This window comes from Rattus norvegicus, chromosome 10 (genome assembly GCF_021556685.1).
Source record: "Rattus norvegicus strain SHRSP/BbbUtx chromosome 10, alternate assembly SHRSP_T2T, whole genome shotgun sequence".
NCBI lineage: Eukaryota > Metazoa > Chordata > Mammalia > Rodentia > Muridae > Rattus > Rattus norvegicus.
The window spans coordinates 77,008,942-77,031,486 of record NC_141543.1 but is presented as its reverse complement, the minus strand read 5'-3'; the positions used below and the strand labels follow the sequence as shown (position 1 = coordinate 77,031,486).

Genomic DNA, 22,545 nt, shown 5'->3' with positions numbered 1-22,545 from the left:
GATCCCCTGGAACTGGAGTTACTAGTCAGTTGTCAGCTGCCTGATGTGGGTCCTGGAAACCAAATCTCTGAACCTATGTCCCCCAAAAATACAGCAAATATTTTAAACATCAAGCCATAGTTCTAGCCACTGCTTCATTTTATAATCTTGAATCTAGTTGGCTGTTATATTTTGATTCTAGTTGGCTTACAAGAATCTCCATAGTGGACACAATAAACCTGAAATAAATCTTATTTATCCCTCTAATCTTGGAATGATTACCAAACGGAAATTTTCAGTGTTGGTTTGAAGCATAGGGAGGTTTTTCTTTTCTTTTTTTCTTTTTTCTTTTGTATTTCATATTACTAATGTGTTCTTTTTTGCCTTTGTTTCTCTTTTTACCCTGGTGACAACAAGTGATGGCAGTAATTTGGATCAAGACTATGGTCCTGCCTATACACCACAAACCCATACATCTTTTGGGATGCCTCCGAGCAGTGCACCTCCTAGTAATGGTGGCGCAGGAATTCTTCCTTCCCCATCCACCCCTAGGTTTCCGACTCCAAGAACTCCAAGGACTCCAAGGACTCCTCGTGGGGCTGGTGGACCTGCTAGTGCTCAAGGTTCAGTCAAGTATGAGAATTCAGACTTGTATTCACCAGCTTCCACACCATCTACATGCAGACCCCTCAATTCTGTTGAACCTGCAACTGTCCCTTCCATCCCTGAAGCGCACAGTCTTTATGTAAACCTCATCCTTTCAGAATCAGTAATGAACTTGTTTAAAGACTGTAATTTTGATAGTTGCTGTATTTGTGTCTGCAACATGAATATCAAGGGTGCCGATGTTGGAGTTTACATCCCAGACCCAACGCAGGAAGCACAGTACCGGTGTACCTGTGGCTTCAGTGCTGTCATGAACCGAAAGTTTGGAAATAATTCAGGATTATTTCTTGAAGATGAACTTGACATCATAGGACGTAACACAGACTGTGGCAAAGAAGCAGAAAAACGTTTTGAAGCTCTCAGGGCTTCCTCTGTGGAAAATGTTAATGGAAGCCTAAAGGAATCTGAAAAGGTGCCTGATGAGTTGATATTACTGCTACAAGATCAATGCACTAATTTATTTTCACCCTTTGGAGCAGCAGACCATGATCCCTTTCCCAAAGCGGGTATAAGTAGCAATTGGGTGCGTGTTGAGGAGCGGGACTGTTGTAGTGACTGTTGTCTCGCATTGGAACATGGGCGTCAGTTCATGGATAATATGTCGGGAGGAAAAGTTGATGAAGCACTTGTCAGAAGCTCATGCTTACACCCATGGGCCAAGCAAAATGGTAAGTTCGTTAAAGTAATAGTAGTTCTTCAGGAATTTGACTTTGGCTTCCTTTTTCCTCAGGTGGGTGGGTAAAGTATCAGAAGCTGAAGCTTGGGCTTTTAAAGACAGCTACATGCTGGGTATGGTGGCTATGTCTCTAATCTCAGCAGAGGCGAGCAGATCTCTGAAAGTTGGAAGTCAGTCGTATCTACATACGGAGTTTCAGGATAGCCAAGACAGGGGTCTTAGAAAAACAAACAGACAAGACTTACCTAAAGTGAGACTTATTAGTTGCTTAATTGAGTTTCAGCAATACAAATGCTATTGTACATCTTTACTTATATACTTACATAGGAATGTAAATGTAAAAGGCATGTTTCATGTTAGTTGGCAGAAAATTAGTGATTGTTTCATACAGCCATCTAATTTGTCTTTTTTTTTTTAAGATTTATTTATTATTATATGCATACACTGTAGCTGTCTTCAGACACACCAGAAGAGGGCATCAGATCTCATTAGAGTTGGTTGTGAGCCACCATGTGGTTGCTGGGAATTGAACTCAGGACCTCTGGAAGAGAGCAGTCGGTGCTCTTAACCACTGAGCCGTCTCTCCAGCCCCCTAATTTGTCTGTTGAAGTACCTGCACTCTGCTATCAAGCTATGCCGGGCTATCTCATTAAATACTGATAGAGCGCCTTGCTTGTGCTCAGTACTGTTTCGTGCTTACTGTTGATCAGTTACAACCGTCTTTGGTTTTGAATTTTTATTTGATCGTTTTTCCTTGTACATATGGGTGCATGATTGCATGTGTATATGGGGTTCAGATACATAGGATAGCCTTCTGTCTTATTCCTTAGAAGCCATCAACTTTGTGGGCCCCATCCCCTGTGGATCAGGTTTTTCATTTACAGGGCACTGACTGGCTAGGTTAGAATCCCTTGTCCTGGGCTAGAGAGATGGCTCAGTGGTTAAGAACACTGACTGCTCTTCCAGAGGTCCTGAGTTCAAATCCCAGCAACGACATGGTGGCTCGCAGTCATCTCTAATGGGATCTAATGCCCTCTTCTGGTGTGTCTGACAGCTACAGTGTACACACATACATTAAATAAATAATACAAAAAAAAAAGAATCATTTATCCTTTGTAGCTATGATTTAGTGAAAGAGACAGTTAAATAACAATAAAGAAAACAGATACTCGCATTACATACCAGTTACAAGTACACAGAAGAGAAAGCAGGGCAAAAAAACATGTTTGTCTAGGAGGAGCCTTATGTGCTGTTCTAGAAATATGGTCAGAGATGTTAGTGAGGGGGAAGGAATATTTATAGAAAGGCCTACTTGAAGTGAGAAAAGGGAGCAGAGTAATTAACTGGGGGAAGAATGTTAGTAGACAATATAGTTCCAAGTCCTTGAGGACATAGTTCTCTTGGTAAATTTTAGAAACTTAGGCTAAGTATGTTGAGTGGTTAAACTGATTCTTGATGAAGTTTAAGAGGTGTTCCAAACATCAAAATTGTATATTAAAATTTATTCAATTTGCGTGTGAGCACTTCTGTGCTTGGGTGTACATATGTGCCATGGAGAATGTGTATAGAGGTCAAAGGATACTTTGAGGGAGTTGGTTCATTCTCTGTATCATGTTGGTTCAAGGCTTGACCTCAAGTTGCGAGGCTTGGCAGCAGGTACTTTTACCCTGGGTCATCTCACAGGTTCTATGTTTGGGATTTTAGAACATGCCTTTAACATTTGTTTTAAATGCCTTGGGAATGCTTCTTAATAGGAAAGTAACAACACTCTGTCTTTTTAGCTTTTTTAAAAAAAAAAAAAACAAACCCACTGGCTACTCCATAAAAAATATCCTGGGATGGGAAGTGAGGGAAGATGAGAGAAGCAGTACCTTTAGGTAGAAAACAGTGAAGATGGCAGCTTGGGAAGGGCTGGAAGCAATAGAAATAGTAGTAGTAGATTCTAGATTAGATGGAGAGGCAGACCTGCTCCGTTTAAGAAAACATGAAGCATTAAGCCAGGTTCTGAATTCTGGTACTACTGCAGAGAAAGAAAATAGGAGGGCGAGTACAAAGACTGGTTCTGGAAATGAAACATCTTTCATATGTGGGTGATCAGTATTATTAAATACTATGAAAACCCGGTGTGGTACACTTCTGGAATACTAGCACTGGCTAAGTGTAGGAGAGACTCAGAAATTTAAGGTGATCTTTGGATACATAATAAGTTGAAGGCCACCCTGGAATATATGAGGCCCTTTCTTTTCAAAGGCTAGAGCTGGATGGGAAATTTTGGGGAAAAGACAGTCAGGAAGGAATCTGAGAAGGAGCAAGGTGATTGCTCATGTATGAGAATATTTGAAGGAGATGATTTTATATATAAATAATGTCTTTATAAAGGTACAGTGTGACAAGACCACTGGATGTGACCCCGTGCAGGTAATTAGAGACTTAGTCAGTTCTGGTCAGCTTGATTAGAGTGGGTGTGATGAAATGAAAAGCAAATTTGAAATCTGGCAGACATTGGTATAAATAGACGTTTATGTTAGGTTTAACATAGTGATTATATATACATATATATGTATATATACACATAGACACAATTGTACATAGAAAGTGATTCTAACTAGATCAAAAAATTTAAATTGGCAATAAATTCATATAATCGAATAAGTGGTATTTTGCTGTATGAATATGTATTATCTTATCTATTACTTTTTGTAGTGACACTTAAATCTTTTTGCAATTTTAAAATATACAGTTCAGTAATATTAGCTGTGCTCATCATGTTACAGTGTAGACCTCTAGAGCATCATCTTCCTACCTAACTGGAAACTCACTCCCTCTCTCCAGTCTATCCTTCTTCCATGGAAGAGTTAGCACAGAACAAAAGTGACATTGTCAGAGCCAAGTCATTCAATGAGTAAGGGTAGTAGAGTACATTCCAAGTAGGGTATATGTAGGCCTTTATATAGGAACATTCCAAGTAGGGTATATGTAGGCCTTTATATAGGAACATTCCAAGTAGGGTATATGTAGGCCTTTATATAGGAACAGGTCCATCGCAGCAAGAAGAAAAGATGGAGTTTCTTTGGACAAGAAGAGGGAAAGTGACCATTCTTGATGATTTCTTTTGTAGTTGTGGGTGAGAGCAGTAGGAGATAGTCACAGAGTCATTTGATACCGATGTCTTAGCTCACACACTGTCAGCTCCACACAGCACCACTGTTAGAAATGCACATTTGCAGAGTCTCCCACGATCATCCTCTAAAGCAACCTCTGGGTAGGAATCAGTTTTATCACTCATTACGAATGATGTCTTTGAAAAAGTAATATATATTGTGTGTGTGTGTGTGTGTGTGTGTGTGTGTGTGTGTGTGTGTGTGTGTGTGTGGAGAGAGAGAGAGAGAGAGAGAGAGAGAGAGAGAGCGCGCGAAAGAGCGAGCACATGCGCAGAAGCACATACACAGAAGCACATACACGCGGGGGTTGAACTGAGGTGTTCTTTCTTGTCTCTTTTAGATGTTAAGTTCTGCATTTTTCATAGTATTTGCTTATTTCTTTCTTAGGCATGCAGTAGAATTTATTGATTGATCCCTTCTCCCTTAAGTGCACCCTATTCAAGTTCTGTGTAAGGGTGTTCATATTTCTAATCCTGAGCATCTGTGGCAGAGCTGTTGACTGACATAAGCTGTCCTGGGATTAACTGTTAATACTTCAGAAGAGGAAAGAAATCTATAAAATAGTTTTAAGTGCCAACTTATTCAAGATAAGAAAAAAATTGCCTTTTCCCATTTTCCCTGTCCTAGCACCTCTCAATCACATAAGAAAATCTTTTATAAACAGACCATATAATTCATCTATAAAATATATAGTCAGAAATGTAGTATTTACAGTTGTTGAACCATTTGTTCAAACTATTTTGTAACATTTGTGTCACTCCAAAAGTAATAACCCATACTTAGTAGATACTTGCTATTTTTACTCATCCCTTTCTTGCAGCTATAAGCAACCATTAATTAGCCTACTTAGGGTTCTGTTTGTATAGACAGGCATTTTGGGGTACTATATATAAATTGAATAATACAAAATCTGGGCTTCTGTGACTTTATAAAATTATTTTTATTTTATGTTCATTGGTGTTTTGCCCTCATATATGTATGTCTGTGAGGGTTTTGAGTCCTCTGGGACTGGACTTACAGTTGTCAGCTGCCATGTGGGTTCTGGGGATAGAAATTGGGTTCTCTGGAAAAGCAGCCAGTGCTCCTAATTCATGAGCTGAGTCTTCAGCCCCTGACTTCTGTGAACATGGTGTACAATTTTATATTGTGTATGCTTGTGCTTCCGTCATACTTAGATAGATTTCCTAGGTCCAGAAACTAATATTTTTCAAAGCATCTGCACTACTTTAAATTCTAACATTAGATGTTCCATTTTCTCCAAAACCACACCAATACTTGCAATTTATTTTTTATTGAAGACATCCTAGTGGTTATGAAGTGGTTTCTTGCGGTTTGGCTTTGAATTCCCCTAATGATGAATGATGTTCAGTAGTGTCTTTTTGTAGATACCATTTGCGTGTCTTAGGAGAAATGCTTCTGACAGGCCTTTGCTTCACTGGGGAGTGGGACTGAGGGTGAGCGGGAAGAGGAAGTGTTGTCCACAGCCTGCCTGGGCTTGCGGACCTTCAGTTTCATCTGTTTTTAAAAGTTGACTTTTTGGTTTTTAAATTTTTATTTCATTCATGTTTTTAAACTATTGATCTGCAAGAGTTCTTTGTGAACTGTGGATGAAAATCCTTTATTGGTTTGTGGTTTGAAAATATTTTCATGACCAGGCATTGGTGGTGCATGCCATCAATCCCAGCACTTGGGAGGCAGATGCAGGTGGATTCTGGTCTGTAGATCAGGCTGGCCTTAAACCCAGAGATCCCACTTACCTTTGCCTGCCCACCAGCTCTCCCTTTTCTTTTTCTCTCAATCTTTGTCTGTCTGTCTGTCTGTCTGTCTGTCTGTGTCTGTCTGTGTCTGTCTGTGTCTGTCTCTTTTCTTTTTGAGATAATTTTGCTAACTTGACAAGGCTAGTCTCCAACTTGGAGTTGTGCTGTCTTAAGTTCCTGAATTCAGGGATTATAGTCATGCACCGTACTACATCTGACTTCTGAAAGGTTTTATATAGTTTTCAGTATATGCAGATGTTTAGATTTCTTTATAATGAACAGTTAAAATACCTCAGATGTATTTCATTTTAACTCTTAAAGTTTATGTCACCACAAAGCAATTACTACTCACTGTTTTTTAATGATTGTAGATGCGAGTGTGCAGTGTTCACAGGATATACTTCGGATGCTCCTTTCTCTTCAGCCAGTTCTTCAAGATGCTATTCAGAAAAAAAGAACAGTGAGGCCTTGGGGGGTTCAAGGTCCTCTCACATGGCAACAATTTCATAAAATGGCTGGCCGAGGCTCTTATGGTAAGCTGTTTATTGTACTGGGTAATGACTGATTTATGTCACTTTTCAGATATGTGCCCAGCTTGAATAAATACATTAGCTCTTAAATATTTATGTGTTAAACATTTAAGGATGCTATGGTCCAGTTCTAATTCTAGCCCACCTTTCTACATTTGTAGCATTTGATTTTTCTGGGTTCTTTAATCTCACATCAGCATGGGAAGCTGCACTGTCTGTATGTGCTTGACACTCTGTATTATTTTATCAGAAGAAAGGGCAATAGCTCTTGTAAAATCCCCAAATGACTTCAGTTCTAAATTGAATGAGATGAAAGGTTTTGGTCAAGTAACAGAGGCTAATACTTTTGAGGTTTTATGAACATAAGATTTGCCACATAAAAAGTTTGGACAAAAATAGGAATTTGCAGCTATGGTAAAAGCAGTGAATGACCACTCACTAGGTGTACATTGGCTGTGTTCACCTGTAAGCAAAGCGGTCAGTGACCACTCAGAAGGAATGTGCTGACTTGTGCTCTCCTGTGACCGGAGACTCAGATGGTGGAAATACTGTTTCTGCAGTAGCTCTTAGGTATATTTGGATGATAGCTGGTTGTGTTTGATAGAGTGTTGGGGATTAAACCAGAGCCTCACACATAATAGGCAACTACCAAACCACACTTCTAGTTCTGGAATAAGCTGTTAGCATTAAAAAGTTCTCTGTGGTTTTAGAATGCATTGTATACAGTAGTAGACTCTTTGTATTTTTCTGTTTTATGGCTGAATGATTGAAATGTCATATAAATTGATAATCTATTAGAAAGTTGAGCTGTGGGGCTGGGGATTTAGCTCAGTGGTAGAGCGCTTACCTAGGAAGCGCAAGGCCCTGGGTTCGGTCCCCAGCTCCGAAAAAAAAAAGAACCAAAAAAAAAAAAAAAAAAAAAAAAAGAAAGTTAAGCTGTTGACACTTTTTAGCATAAACTTTAAATTTCTCTCAAAGCCAGAACAAATTTATTTCTGCACCTGATTTTGAAGATTATTTCTGTATATATTATACTAATATATCCTTTATAGACATATAAAGTATTTCTGTGATTATCCATTATTCCATTCATATTCTATCATTCCAACTATTTTTTTTTTTTTCTCGGAGCTGGGGACCGAACCCAGGGCCTGTAATTATTTTCAGTGATTTGTTTCTTCTTGGCTTAAATCATATGTATAGTTTAACATGTGTTTTGCTGAATTATACTCAGCAGTATCAGTTTAAACTCAGTAAGATGAGTATTTACTATCTCAGGCTGCCAGTAGACTATCAGGTAGTTGAATGAAAGAACACTTACTTCACTATAACTCGAGAGGCTGAGAGTGGGCTTCCTGGGTTCAGATTTCTACAGGGACTTCTTTTATGATGCTGGATAAGTTGTGTGCCTTTTCCACTCCTGTGTCTCGTGTTTAAACTGTGTGTAACGAGTGTCTGCCATATGTAGTATCCGTGAAGTTAGTGTGGCCGTGCCTAGAGTGAAGCGCTGTGGTTACTTCCTGGTACTCGCACTCCTTCCTTCCAAGACACCAACATCTTCTTTGTCTTTGTTCATGTGCTCTACTCATTTTAATATAAGGTCAATTGTCTTCTTTTTTCCCTAATAATATACTATGGTAAGAACATTTGACCTGAGATCTTCCCTCTTTCTTAATTTAGTTTTAAGTAATAGAATATAGTATTGTTGATTTCTGTATAATGTACAGCATATCTGGTTTTCGCATAGATTTATAAGTCCTTTTTTATGGTAAGTAAATTAACTCCATCATATCAATTGTAAGTTTGTTTACTACTAAATTAGGTCAATTCTTATCAGGTATGGTGACTCATACCTATAATTCCAGAGTTTAACAGACCGAGGAAAGTAGGATTTTTACAAGTTCAAGACCAGAATGGTCTGTAGAACAAAAACCCATCTCAAGCAAAATAGCAGTAAATATTTTTAAAGTGACCATTTAAGGATATTTTTAACTCGTAAACTGTGTCATTACTTGCTTTTCATGGTTCTGTCTTTAATATTTTCCTTATTAACTTTGGAAATAAAGAGAATAGTGTGAATCGGCCTCTTCCTGATTGCCTTCTTTATTACTCAGGAACTGATGAATCTCCAGAACCACTGCCGATTCCCACGTTTTTGTTGGGTTATGATTATGATTTTCTGGTGCTTTCTCCATTTGCTCTCCCTTACTGGGAGAAACTTATGCTGGAACCTTATGGATCTCAAAGAGATATAGCCTATGTTGTACTCTGTCCAGAGAATGAAGCTTTGTTAAATGGAGCCAGAAGCTTTTTTAGAGATCTCACAGCAATATACGAGGTAGGTATTTTATAATTTATACTTTCATGTTTAAAATATATTGGGAGATTTTACTGGTTGATGAAGAATGCTAATGTTCACAGTAGTCTTAGTAATGAATTATACTCTTGCTACATTTTTGCTAGTCTTTGTTAGGTTATGTGTGTCATGGGTCACAGTGGAAAAACAATATTAGAGGGATCTGTCAAGGGCATAAATGTATTCCATTTAAAATAACCTTTGGGCTGTTGGGTGGAGCGGTGCATACCTATAACTCGTATGTATTTGCGTAACTAAAACAGGAGAGTCTCCAGGCCAGCCTGGAGTACACAGTGTGACTATGTCTTGGAATAAAATTCATCAGGCATGGCAGTATATGTTTGTAATCCCAATGTTTGGGAGGTGGAGGCAGGAGGATCAGAAATTCATCCTTCAGCTATAATAACAAGCTGGTTTGGGTTACCTGAGACCCTGTGTCCAAAAAAAAAAAAAAAAAAAAAAAAAACAACAAAAAAAATACCAGCTGGAAATTTCGAAAGGAAAGCACCCAGTGTCCAACCCAGTTGTTAATTATAAGTGATAAGCTTGTTTCAAATGGCTCAAGTGCTTGGATTTTATAATCTGTATTGAAAAAGTGCAGTAAATTCACAGATTCTGCCTTTTGTGTATATCTTTGTAGTCCTGTCGATTGGGCCAGCACAGACCTATTTCTCGACTGTTGACTGATGGCATCATGAAAGTGGGAGCTACTGCATCGAAGAAACTTTCGGAGAAGTTTGTAACAGAATGGTTTTCTCAGGCAGCTGATGGTAACAATGAAGCCTTTTCTAAATTGAAGCTGTATGCACAAGTCTGCAGATACGATCTAGGTATTAAATTTGTATTCATCCTACAAGAGTATTGTTAACAATATGTGTGGGTTCACCGTCTAATTTTATAAATAAAATCTTAGTGTCATGTAGCCATCTTCATTTTTTCAAACACTGTCTCTGCCTGCTTTTGTCCTGCAAAGTCAGAACTGAGTAGATGTGGCAAAGGCCGTGGTTGCAAACTTAAATATATACTGTCTGACTGTCCACATAGAAATTCTGCTAGCTCCATATATGGGCATGCTGTCAAATAGACATTATTGCTTCCAAAATATTTTCTGCTGCTTCTGTGGAGTCTGATGTTCTATGCAATTGATATTAGCATTCTGGAGGCAGAGACAGGAGGATCTCTATGAGTTTGAGGCCAGTTTGGCCTATACAGCAAGTTCTAGGACAGCCAGGGCTACACACATAGTAATACCCTGTCTTTTAAAAAAAAAAAATCTTTTTTGTCAATAATTTATATACAAATAATTTCTAAGTAATCTTCTACAACTCTGAAAAAGTCATACTGTAGCCAAGAATATGGCTGTTATTTAAATCTTTGTTATACTCTTAAATTCAGTATCAGTTTACTTCCTTTACACTTAATTCGAAGAGATGCAATGCCAGATTGCTGAAGATAAGTAGACATTTTTGAAACTGGACCCTCATGGTAGTATTTGGTATCCTAATTGGCTATCCATGTAGACAGTATATCTTCAAGTTTGTGACTCAACAGTAGTTGAGATGATTCGGTGAAGAATCGCTACATACTGCTGTCACATTTGTTGACGTGTTCCACTCTTTCCTTTTACTGATTACTTGTTTGGGGATGTATGCCACTGTGACTCAGTGGGAATCAGCACTACTTGGCAAGTTGCTTTTCTGTTTCTGCCTTGTGGTTTCTGGGGATCAACCTAAAAACGAACCATCTTATCAGCTTTTGTTTACATTTAATTTTGTTCAGTCAATAGAATTTTCTTACAGTTCATACTACTTAAAATTTGAATGAAAATATGGGTTTATTTTTATAGTTCAACTTTAAACTTTTTTTCTTCCTTTTTTTTTTTTAAGTTTCTGGGAGAAAATAGAAAGTTAGTTCATGCTGCACTGTTAGTGAAGCAGGTAGGGGAGGATAACTGCCATAAAAGTATCCGCTACATTGTTATTTCTATAGTAGAATTAAAATGAGTCAGTGAAATCAAGAATTAAATACCCGTTTTTGTTCTTTAGGTCCATATCTTGCTTCTCAGCCGCTGGACAGTTCTCTGCTCTCCCAGCCAAATTTAGTTGCCCCTCCAAATCAGTCTTTGGTTACTGCACCTCAGATGACAAATACTGGAAACGCTAATGCTCCATCTGCCACCTTAGCATCTGCGGCAAGTAGCACTATGACACTGACTCCAGGTGTTGCCATATCTACTTCAGTTGCCACAGCTAATTCAACTTTGACCACAACTTCATCTTCATCATCTTCCAGTATGAGTAGTGGAGTATCATCAAATAAACTGCCTTCGTTTCCACCCTTTGGCAGTATGAACACTAGTGGTACAGGATCCATGTCTGCACAAGGAAGTACGGTTCAGAGTGGCCAGCTAGGAGGACAGCAGTCATCATCTCTGCAGGCAGCAGGAATATCGGGGGAGTCGGCTTCTCTGCCCACTCAGCCACATCCTGACGTGTCTGAAAGGTACCGTTAAATATTAGGATACTTGGGACTGAAAGTAGTTAAGTGGTAAGCAGTACATGTGTTTAGCATGCGTGAAGCTCTCTGCACCGTGAATGAGTAAATATAAACAAATGGAGATTGTGGAAATACAGAATCTATGGCCTTTTTATCTAAGTAAACAGTTGTAACAAGTATAATTACTTCTTGATCTTATTTTGGAATTTAGTTTAATCATGTTAATTATTTTACATATAAAATTAGAATAAATATTGTTTTTAACATTTTCATCATAGAATCACAGGATTGGTCTTAAGATCTTTTTTTTTTTTGTTCTTTTTTTTTTTTTTTCCCCGCAGCTGGGGACCGAACCCAGGGCCTTGCGCTTCCTAGGCAAGCGCTCTACCACTGAGCTAAATCCCCAACCTGGTCTTAAGATCTTAAAAACTGTATTCAACTCCAGATATTCCTATGATTGGGTCTGGTGTGTCATAAGCAAATGTAATTGTTTATGCACACTACACAAATGGTTGAGGAATCCCTCCCTCTCTCTTCCCTCCCTCCCTCCGTCTGTCCCTTCCTACCCCCAGACCCCCATCTCTGTGTGTGCGCGTGCGCGCTCACTAGAAACTCACCCTGGAGCTTGCACACGCTAGGCAAAGCAACCTCTCTCACCATGCTGTATTCGAGCTCCGGTTTGGAGGCTTGAGATTCTTAATACTGAATTTCGCCTCCGCCTTTTACTCACTTTGTGATAAGGGGACTGTCTAACTTCTGGTAGCGTTGTATCCATATCTATAGTGTGAAAGCAGTACGGCATGATGCACAACAAATGCATTAATGGTAATGGATCTCATTGTTTTTACATAAAAGTCCTGGGGAAATTCCCTTATGTTATGGTTCAGTCAATCTGATGCTCACTGTTTCTCAGTTACCTAGAATGCAGTTGTTCTCAAAGTCACACTCATAAATATGGGTAAAAGTAATTATTACCTAGACAGAAGAAACTGGCTTCTTTCTGGGCTAGCTCTGTTTCTAGGCAGGCTGGTGAGCATGGCCAGTAACTGAGATGCCTATCAGAGAGACCTCTAGTCTCTTACTGTTAGACTGTTTGAGAAGTCTATTTTTACTTTTAAAAGTACAAAGCCTTTTATCTGAAGGGATTTTACATGGTGTGAAATGGAAATATCCTGGCTATCAGAGAGGTTTTCTGATGCCTTGCACCAATGAAAGGGATGCCAGGATTTGCTGTGGTGCTGGAACAGACAGACATGATTTAACTTTATTATTTCTACTTCAATTTTTAGCACAATGGATCGGGATAAAGTGGGGATTCCCACAGATGGTGATTCACATGCAATTACCTACCCACCTGCAATTGTTGTTTATATAATTGATCCTTTTACATACGAGAATAAAGATGAGAGCACCAGCTCTTCTAATGTATGGACTTTGGGGCTCCTTCGATGCTTCTTGGAAATGCTCCAGACTCTTCCTCCTCATATCAAAAGTACTGTTTCTGTACAGGTAAAGATTTGATGTTTCAAGAGTTTCACAGTTATTTTTCTGTATTCATAATGATTTTGTTAAAGGTCAGGTTGTATCGATTTTGCTTCAGTATTATAATAGGAATTTTAAGAGAGTTTATACAAGATAAACTTTATAGTTCTGGTGACTGATTAGATGGCTTAGCAGTAGAGTGCTCACTGCTCTTCCAAAGGACCCAAGTTTAGTTCTTTCCACTCATCTCTGGTGGTTCACAGCTGTCAGTAATATCAGCAACAGGGGATCTGTTCTGTGGGTACTGTCCTATACATGGAATACACACAGAGACAGACAGACAGACAAACAGACAGACAAACAGATAGACAGACACACAAAATCTTCAAAAAACTTGATTGTTGGGACTGGAGAGATGGCTCAGTGGTTAAGAGCACTGGCTGCGGGGTTGGGGATTTAGCTCAGTGGTAGAGCGCTTGCCTAGGAAGCGCAAGGCTCTGGGTTCGGTCCCCAGCTCCGAAAAAAAAGAAAAAGAAAAAAAAAAAAAAAAAAAAAAGAGCACTGGCTGCTCTTGCAGAGGACCTGAGTTCACAGCAACCACATAGTGGCTCATAGCCATCTTTAATCGGATCTGATGCCCTCTTCTGGTGTGTCTGAAGATAGCAATAATGTACTCACATACATACAATAAATAAAAAATTAAAAAAAATTTTAATCATGAGAAATATGATTATGTTGGCTGTAGATGGTGGTGTGTGTTTCTGATTCCAGGAAACTAGACAGGAGGTTTAGAAGTTGGAAGCCAGCATCAGTTCCAGGCTAGACGGGACTATAGACAGGACTATGTAATGAGACATTTGTTTGTTTGTTAACCCCTGGTCTCCCCCCACCAAAAAAAAGATTATATTGAGTATATTGCTTCTCCTGTGTTACTTGTAAGCACAGTTATAAAGTAGAGCCTAAATAGGAAAATAATGCCTGTATTTTATGTGTTAATTTTAATTAAGACAGGTTCACAGTAAAAGTAGAAGATTAAAGAAATTTTGATTTTTTTTTTTAATTTGTAGATTATAATAGGCCCAGTGAATTATATTTAATTAGTATGACTGCTATGTACAGAAATTTTAAAAGATTTCTACTTGGTCCTTTAGTTCAGGACGCATGCACATGCGCATGCGTGTGGACACTATATAACAGTGACAGTTATTCAGTTGCTAGCAATCATGAGGTATCTGATAGCCATCCATAACTCTAGTCCTATTGGATCCCAGTGTTCTCTCTAGGCTCCACAGGTAATAATGTATAAGGTGTATGTACATATATGCAGGCAGAACACTCATGCACATACCATACAAATTAAAAACACTGTGTGGGCATGGTGAGATGACTCAGTGGTTGGGAGCACTGACTGCTCTTCCAGAGGTCCTAAGTTCAATTTCCAGCAACCACATGGTGGCTCACAACCATCTGTAATGAGATCTGATGCCCTCTTCTGGTGTGTCTGAAGACAGCTACAGTGTGCTCATATACATAAAATATAAAATATATCTTTAAAGAAAAAAACAAAACAGTGTGTGATAGAAACCAGTATCTTTCCATTAGTTGTTTGTGAAGTTTGTCTGAAGGGATTTCTCTTACTGTTACAAGTTACTCTGTTAATGTCTGTAATACCTTTCTCTGTAGATTGTTCCTTGTCAGTACCTGTTACAACCTGTGAAACATGACGACAGACAAATCTACTCCCAGCATTTAAAATCTTTGGCTTTTTCGGCATTTACCCAGTGTCGGCGACCACTTCCAACATCAACCAATGTCAAAACACTGACTGGGTTTGGTCCAGGCTTAGCTATGGAAACTGCTCTTAAAAGTCCTGATGTAAGTATTAGAAGTATGTTTTCCGTGAACAAAGCTATCAAGATGACTTACATTTTACAATTTTATATAAAACTAAATGTCTAGGCAGTGGTTGTATATTCTTTTAATAGCAGCACTCTGGGAGGGCAGAGGGCAGAGGCAGACAAATCTCTGAATTCGAGGCCAGCCAGGGCTACACAGAGGAAACCCTGTTTTAAAAAACCAAAAACCAAAACAAAACTTTATATTAGTCTAATTTCCAGTTATAATTGGGTAAATAGTAAACATTTTTCTAAGATTGCATAGTTTTGAGCTAGAGAGATGACTCAGTGGTTAAGAGCACCGTCTGCTCTTCCAGAGGTTCTGAGTTCAATTCCCAGCAACCACAGTCATCTGTAATAAGGTCTGATGCCTCTTCTGGTGTGTCTGAAGACAGCTACAGTGTACTCATAAACAAACAAAAAAAAAAGATTGTATAGTTCTATAGTACTTCATGTTTTATTTTACAGAGACCAGAGTGTATTCGACTTTATACGCCGCCTTTTATTCTGGCTCCTGTGAAGGACAAACAGACAGAGCTAGGAGAAACCTTTGGCGAAGCTGGACAGAAATACAATGTTCTCTTTGTGGGCTACTGTTTATCACATGATCAAAGATGGATTCTTGCATCTTGCACAGATCTATATGGAGAACTTCTAGAAACATGTATCATTAACATCGATGTTCCAAATAGGTACTTATTTCCTTATATATGGTTATCCCAATTTAGAGTGTTGTTATATGTACACATGTACAAACACACTTTTATATTAAGTAAATAACCATTTGAAGTTTATATATATATAATGATATTAATTGTTGGGATTCTGGGTATACTTTTATCTACATTTTATAGTTAATGCTTATAACGTATAATTCAGATAATGAAAGACAATTTTGGACTGGCATATGTCTTTAATCTCAGCTCTTGGCAGATGGAAACAAGTGAATCTTTGAGTTTGAGGCCAACCAGGACTATATAGTAAGATGATCTCTCAAAAACAAACTTTTCCTCTTCTTGTTAATCTGTCACACAGATAAAAAAGATGAAGGTCCTTTACTTTTATGTTATAATGCTTGCGACAATAATTTTCAATGAAGAATTTGAAACTTTAGAGCCTGGCAGTTAAGAGTATTTTGTCATCTTCCTAGAGGGCTGGACTTGTTTCCTGACAACCACATCTGGTGGTTCTCAACCCCTGTTACCTCTTGCTTCGATAGGTACATGCACTCATGTGTACATTTCTCCCTCCTCCCAACACATATAATTAAAAAATAATACAAATCAAATACAATTTTTTAAACATTAACTTAGAAAGCCCTTCCACTCACAAAAGTGGATCTGCTAAGTGGAGGGTGGAGGTGTGCACTTTTAATTCTAGTACTTTGGAGGCCTATGCAGGCAGATCTCTGAGTTCCAGGATAGCCAGGGCTATACAGACAAACATCTAAAATATAAATAAATACTTAACCGCTTATAGCATAAATTTTACAATGGAGATATACCTGCCTGCCTGCCTGCCTGCCTGCCTGCCTGCCTGCCTGCCTGCCTGGGAGAATACAGACAGGATTTTCCTATTTAGACTCTTCTTTATAACTGTTTACAAAGTAACATAGGAGAATCAATATGCTCAATATAACCTTTTGAGGGGAGAGGTCAGCAGTCAATATCTATCTCTCCTCTCCTTTCTGGCTATCTTGTAACTCCCTTTGTAGACCAGACTGGCCTCGAACTCGGAGTTCTGCCAGTCTCTGCTTCAGAGTACTCAGATTAAAGGCATGTACCACCACTTCTGGTGGAGTTTTTTTTTAATCTAATTCTTTCTGTTTGTTTTTTGAGACAGGGTTTCTTTATGTAACCTTGGCTGTCCTGGAGTGCACTATGTATATGAGGCTAGCCTTGAACTCACAGGGATCCATCTGCCTCTGCCTCCCAAGTGCTGGATTAAAGGTGTACACTACCAATGCCTGGCTCAAACCTAAATTTCTTGAAATACATTTTTGAGTGAGATAGTTGCATTAGTTATGAGATAATTTGGAAACAGTGTGATTCTCTGTGAAGGAAGAGAAATACCACTGTTAGGCTTAGGTTACCATTTTACTTTCTTAATCAAAAGGTAGGAGAGACAGCTTAGCATTTAGAATTACTGGCTATTCTTGGAGAGGACTGGATTCCACATGGTGGCTCACAATCTTCTGTAACTCTAGTTTCAAGGAATCCAGTCTTTTCTTCTGCTGTGTGGGTACTAGGCACACCCGTCATGCACATACACACATGTAAGCCAAACACTCATGTCTAAAATAGGATAATCCTTCCAAAAAAAAAAAAGTAGAAATGGAACCAAGATTAAAAATTATATTTGTAAGCAAGATGTCTCAGTGGTAAAGATGCTTGCCTCTAAGCCTGACACATAAATTTGACTTCTGTTACTACCCACATGATGGAGAAAACCAACTCCCAAAAATTGTCCTCTGATCTTTGTACCTGTGCCATGGAATGTATACCCCCACACAAAATAAATAAAAATGTAATAATAATAGTTATAATTAGATGTAAGTAGACCTGCTTTCAAATACACCACTCCTTTCTGGTTTCTTACCAGTTATATGACACTGGGAAAACCAGGCAGCTGATCTTACTGGTCTGTAATGTCTGTAGGGTAGTTGTCTCTGCTTCCTTAGTGAGCTATGAGGAAATCAGTGTTGAGTGTACAGCACCTAGGCTGGGTATATGTAGCAGAGTAGGAGCTAGCAAATGCTAGCTGTTGTTACTCATTGGAAAGTGTTACAAGTTTGCCTGCCTAAGGAAGCAGGTGCATTAGAAAACATGCAACAATGTTATTTAGTGTGAGAAATGTAGTTTGTGTTGGACATTCTTTACCTTTTAAGGTATGGAGATTGGTTTAGTACAAATTGTGACGACAAATTGATTTTTTTCAGTTCTTTACCATGGCATTGTTCATGCAGTAGCTGCAGTCCTGACAGTTATTGATAGTTTATAAAGCTTGAAGTATTGAACTTTTAAAAAAATAAAAGTTTTTGCTGGAATAGTCAGTATTTATGATAAATTTAGGCTCTTAGGTAAACTGTGAGAAATTCTATTAGGTTAAGTGTATTTCAGACTGTATTTTAAAACCTTATATATGGGTGTTTGCGGAAGCCAGAGGACAACTTTTGGTATCATTTTTCTGGAGCCTTCTATCCTTCCTCCTCTGACACAGTCTCTATTCGGGACTGTGCCGATTCGGATAGGCTGAGCGGCTAGTGAGGCCAAGGGATCGTGTTCCGTCTCCCTGTCTGCTTCTCCAACCTGAGATAAAAGCTACACTTTTATTTCCTTAGGTTCTGGGAATGGAACTCAGGTCCTAAGGCTTGCAAGGAAAACCTGTTAACTAATTAGCTATTTCTTCAGTTCCGTTAATATGTATTAAAAACAAGAACAAAACAATTCATAAACTTCAGCTCAAATATATCATATATTTATGCTGCCTGCAGCTAAAGCTAAAACAGTAGGATGAATTATTAGAATTTAGGAATTTAAAACCATCTTGTGCAAAATGTAAGGAAATTCCACATCAAAAACTTCGGACCTTGAATGGTAAATATGTATCATTGGGATTTATTTTTGTAAAGGTTTGAGGCATTAAAGTTAAGGACAAGGAATTGGTGGCACACGCCATGGTGGAAGTACATGCAGAACATACACAAGCCCTGTCGCCAGTCAGCAAGACAGTAAAATAAAGTGGATGAATCAGTGTGTCACACATCTGAGCCATCTTATAAATTTTTATCATGTGAATTTTTGAAATATTTACAACTATTTCATTCAATAGGGCTCGTCGGAAAAAGGGTTCTGCTAGAAGATTTGGTCTACAGAAACTTTGGGAGTGGTGCTTAGGACTTGTTCAGATGAGCTCTTTACCATGGAGAGTTGTAATTGGTCGCCTGGGTAGGATTGGACATGGAGAATTGAAAGGTAAAATGTGCTTTTATTTAGTTTTTTACTTTGTTTTATGTTGATGTGTATTTGGTGCAGAGCACATCAAATAACATTTTCAGTAAAATGCTAAAGGGCTTAGCAGTAAGGAGCTCTTCCAGAGGATGCGGGTTTGCTGTTTGTGTTCACCTAGTACTTACTTCATAACAGTCTATAATTCAGATTTCAGGGAATCTCATGTCCTCTTTTAGCCTTTGCAAGCACTGCACACATGTGGGATACAGGGATATATGTAGACAAAATACTCAAACATAAGAAAATAAGGCTTAAAATGCTAAGGATTATTAGTTAAAGTTTTCGTTTTAAACAAAAAACCATATGTATATAATCCAATAGATACAACTAATGTCTATTATGTATTATATAATTATATGTTATATGTAATTATCTATATATAAGTATATGTAATACTTTATACACACAAACATACACTGATTTGATACCGAAGGTAAGGGGATAAGGAATGTCAAGATATAAGAGTGTTAACTTAATGATGACCTTTATATTAGAAATACACAAACTGGGGGTTGGGGATTTAGCTCAGTGGTAGAGCGCCCTAGCAAGCACAAGGCCCTGGGTTTGGTCCTCAGCTCTGAAAGAAAAAGAAAGAAATACACAAACTTAAAAGCTGTTATATATTTCTCTTTTATCATAACCTTGAGTTAATCTCATAATAGAGCAGTAAATTTTAAGTACTGTCTTCACCTATTGATATCCACAGACTGGAGTTGTTTGCTGAGTCGTCGAAACTTGCAGTCTCTAAGCAAAAGGCTCAAAGACATGTGTCGGATGTGTGGTATATCTGCTGCAGACTCTCCGAGTATCCTTAGTGCTTGTTTGGTTGCAATGGAACCTCAGGGTTCTTTTGTTATCATGCCAGGTTAGTTATGCTCGTGTATGTCAGATTTAATTATCATTGTATGTTTAACTTAAGTGTTACATAAAATTCTGCACTTACAAAAAAGGAAATATTCATCTCCCTTTAGATTCTGTGTCAACTGGTTCTGTTTTTGGAAGAAGCACCACTCTAAATATGCAGACGCCCCAGCTAAACACCCCACAAGATACATCCTGTACTCATATACTTGTGTTTCCTACTTCTGCTTCTGTGCAAGTAGCCTCAGCTACTTACACCACTGAAAATTTGGATTTAGCTTTCAATCCCAACAACGGTAAGTTAATTGAGCCTTAAAGTTTTATGTTGTTTTGGAATCATGGTCTTGTTCTACAGCCCTGTCTGGCCTGTTACTTGCTATTTAGCCCAGGTTTAGTCTTGAGCTTCCAGCCATCCTCATGTTTGCGTCTGGAAGTGGGGGTCTGTGAGCATGTATAGCCATCACTGCTTTGTTGTTGTTTTGGAGGCAGGGCCTTGCTTTGTTGCTTAGGTTGGTATAGACCTCCCACGTTCAAGCCACCCTCCTGCTGCAGTCTTCCAAGAAGCTGGTGCTACAGGGACACACCACTGTGCCCAGGCTCCGGTTTTTGTTTTGTTTTTTAAGAAAAACATAGAGCGTTTTAGTGGGCTGAATAGCATGTCCTGAAATTTACGTTAGTAAGAAAAAAAAGTTTGAAGATATAGTTAAGTATATTGAGATGGACAGTTTTATCATATATTATGCAGGTGGGGCTTAAAAGCAGTAACATGTATCTTATAACAAGGAAGCAAAGAGAAAGCTCAGTATTAACCCAATAGGAAAAAGCTGTTTGATGGAAGAAAAGGATGCAAAGTCAAACGGCTGTCAGCCAAAGCATACAGTTCAAGTTCCTGGAAAAGAAAGGGAACCGTTAAGGCTTTTGCTTCCCAAACATAAATGAAAATATATGTGTTTTCTTAGTCCAGTAAGTGCATGGTAATTTGTAAAGAGGCTTCAGGTAATGACTACACCATTTTATACTGTATTAGAATTGGTTATTGATATGCATTCTGGAAACCTTATTTGAGGAGTTACTAATCATAAATTTCTGTATATTTATGCTATGCTTTCGAGTTTCATGTACTTCTCTCTCCATATGTCCACAGTCTTATCCCCACCCCTTTTGTTTAAACCTTACTACAGATTAAACCTAGGACTTTTTGAATATTAGACAAGATGTACCTACCACTGAGCTATATCCAGAGCCCTTCTTTATATGTCCGTTGGCTAAAATAAGGCTTTTTATAAACTGCTAGAAAATAAATGCAATTTAGTGAACCTTTTAGGTTGTGTTTAGTAGAAGAGAAAAAAATATTTTTACTAGGAACTTTTTTGAAGATGTTAGATCTTCAAAGATGCACATATATTTTAATAATAATTACTATTATTTTGTTTTTCAAGACAGGGTTTCTCTGTGTAGCCCTGACTGCCCTGGTACTTAGATCAAGTACCAGGCTGGCCTCAAAGTCAGAGATTCTCTTGTCTCTGCCTCCCATGTGCCAGAATTAAGTGTGTGTGCCACCAGAGCCTGGCATACCTCATTGTTTTATTCTTTTATTATGTAGTAACTTCAATATTTTACTTTTAAAAAGAATACTGTTATTTAAAACAGGTTTGCATTCCTTGCTATCTTTGCTTTTAACTGGTTGTTTTTTAACATTATTAACTTAGTGGCTTAAGTAAACAGGAGTTTGTTGTACTGTAATGCTCAAAGTCTTTCTTATGAGTTAAAGTCAGGGTGTCTTTTTGATTCCTTCTAGCATCTCAGATAGACTCTGTTTCTTTACCCATGCCAGCTCCTAGAGGCCCCTGGCCTTTCTCTCCATTTTGAATGACAGCAGTATTTCCTTCTTTGTAGCTCACTCTTGTCTTTCCTTCATATTAGTACTCCTGAAGCTGAGGTTAACTTGGGGGAATAGTGAGTGCGTACCTGTTATTTGAATGGCCCTCGTGTCAATCTTTGGCACCACATTTAAGGAAAAAGAAGTTGACTTCTGGGCTGGAGAGATGGCTCAGCGGTTAAGAGCTCTGACTGCTCTTCCCAAGGTCCTAAGTTCAATTCCCAGCAACCACATGGTGGCCCACAACCATCTGTAATGAGGTCTGGTGTGTCTGAAGACAGCTATAGTGTACTCGTATACATTAAATAAATAAATTAAAAAAAAAAAAAGAAGTTGACTTCTATGACTATTGGGCCCATTGGAAGGTCCAGAATAATCTTCATATAGGTCTCTTTAGATTGGCTACTATTGCAGAATCCTTTCCATGGCTATTTGGCACACTTGGCACATGGTTGATGCTCAGTAAATGTTGGTTTTATTAACTCATTTTGCTTCAAGATATATTTTGGTTGATTTTGTTTTTTAGGCAGGATCTCACTGTGTTGCACTGACTATTCTGTAGCTCACAGTAATCCTCCTGCATGTGCTCCCGTGTGCCAAGATTAAAAGCATACACCAACATCCCCTGGCTGTTTTGAGATAAGATTTCACTGCTTATATAGCCCAGGCTGGCCTATAGCTTCCTTTACAGACCAGGTTGGCCTTAACCTCATAGCAGTCCTCATCATCCAGCCTGCTAAGTGTAGGATTATGGTCATGAGCAATCATCCCTTGCCAGTTCCATTTTGGTTAAAATT

General features: G+C 38.5%; 1 protein-coding gene across 1 annotated transcript in view; it reads left to right on the top strand.

Moving 5' to 3' along the window:
• Med13 (mediator complex subunit 13) overlaps positions 1 to 22,545 on the top strand; it is an 89,572-nt gene that overhangs the window by 56,560 nt on the left and 10,467 nt on the right. The window contains 11 exon segments of the mRNA NM_001415085.1: positions 397 to 1,313; positions 6,611 to 6,772; positions 8,884 to 9,107; positions 9,766 to 9,955; positions 11,171 to 11,627; positions 12,911 to 13,130; positions 14,787 to 14,978; positions 15,467 to 15,690; positions 18,830 to 18,972; positions 19,715 to 19,873; positions 19,980 to 20,165. Of these exon segments, the coding sequence (NP_001402014.1) occupies positions 397 to 1,313; positions 6,611 to 6,772; positions 8,884 to 9,107; positions 9,766 to 9,955; positions 11,171 to 11,627; positions 12,911 to 13,130; positions 14,787 to 14,978; positions 15,467 to 15,690; positions 18,830 to 18,972; positions 19,715 to 19,873; positions 19,980 to 20,165 (3,074 nt within the window).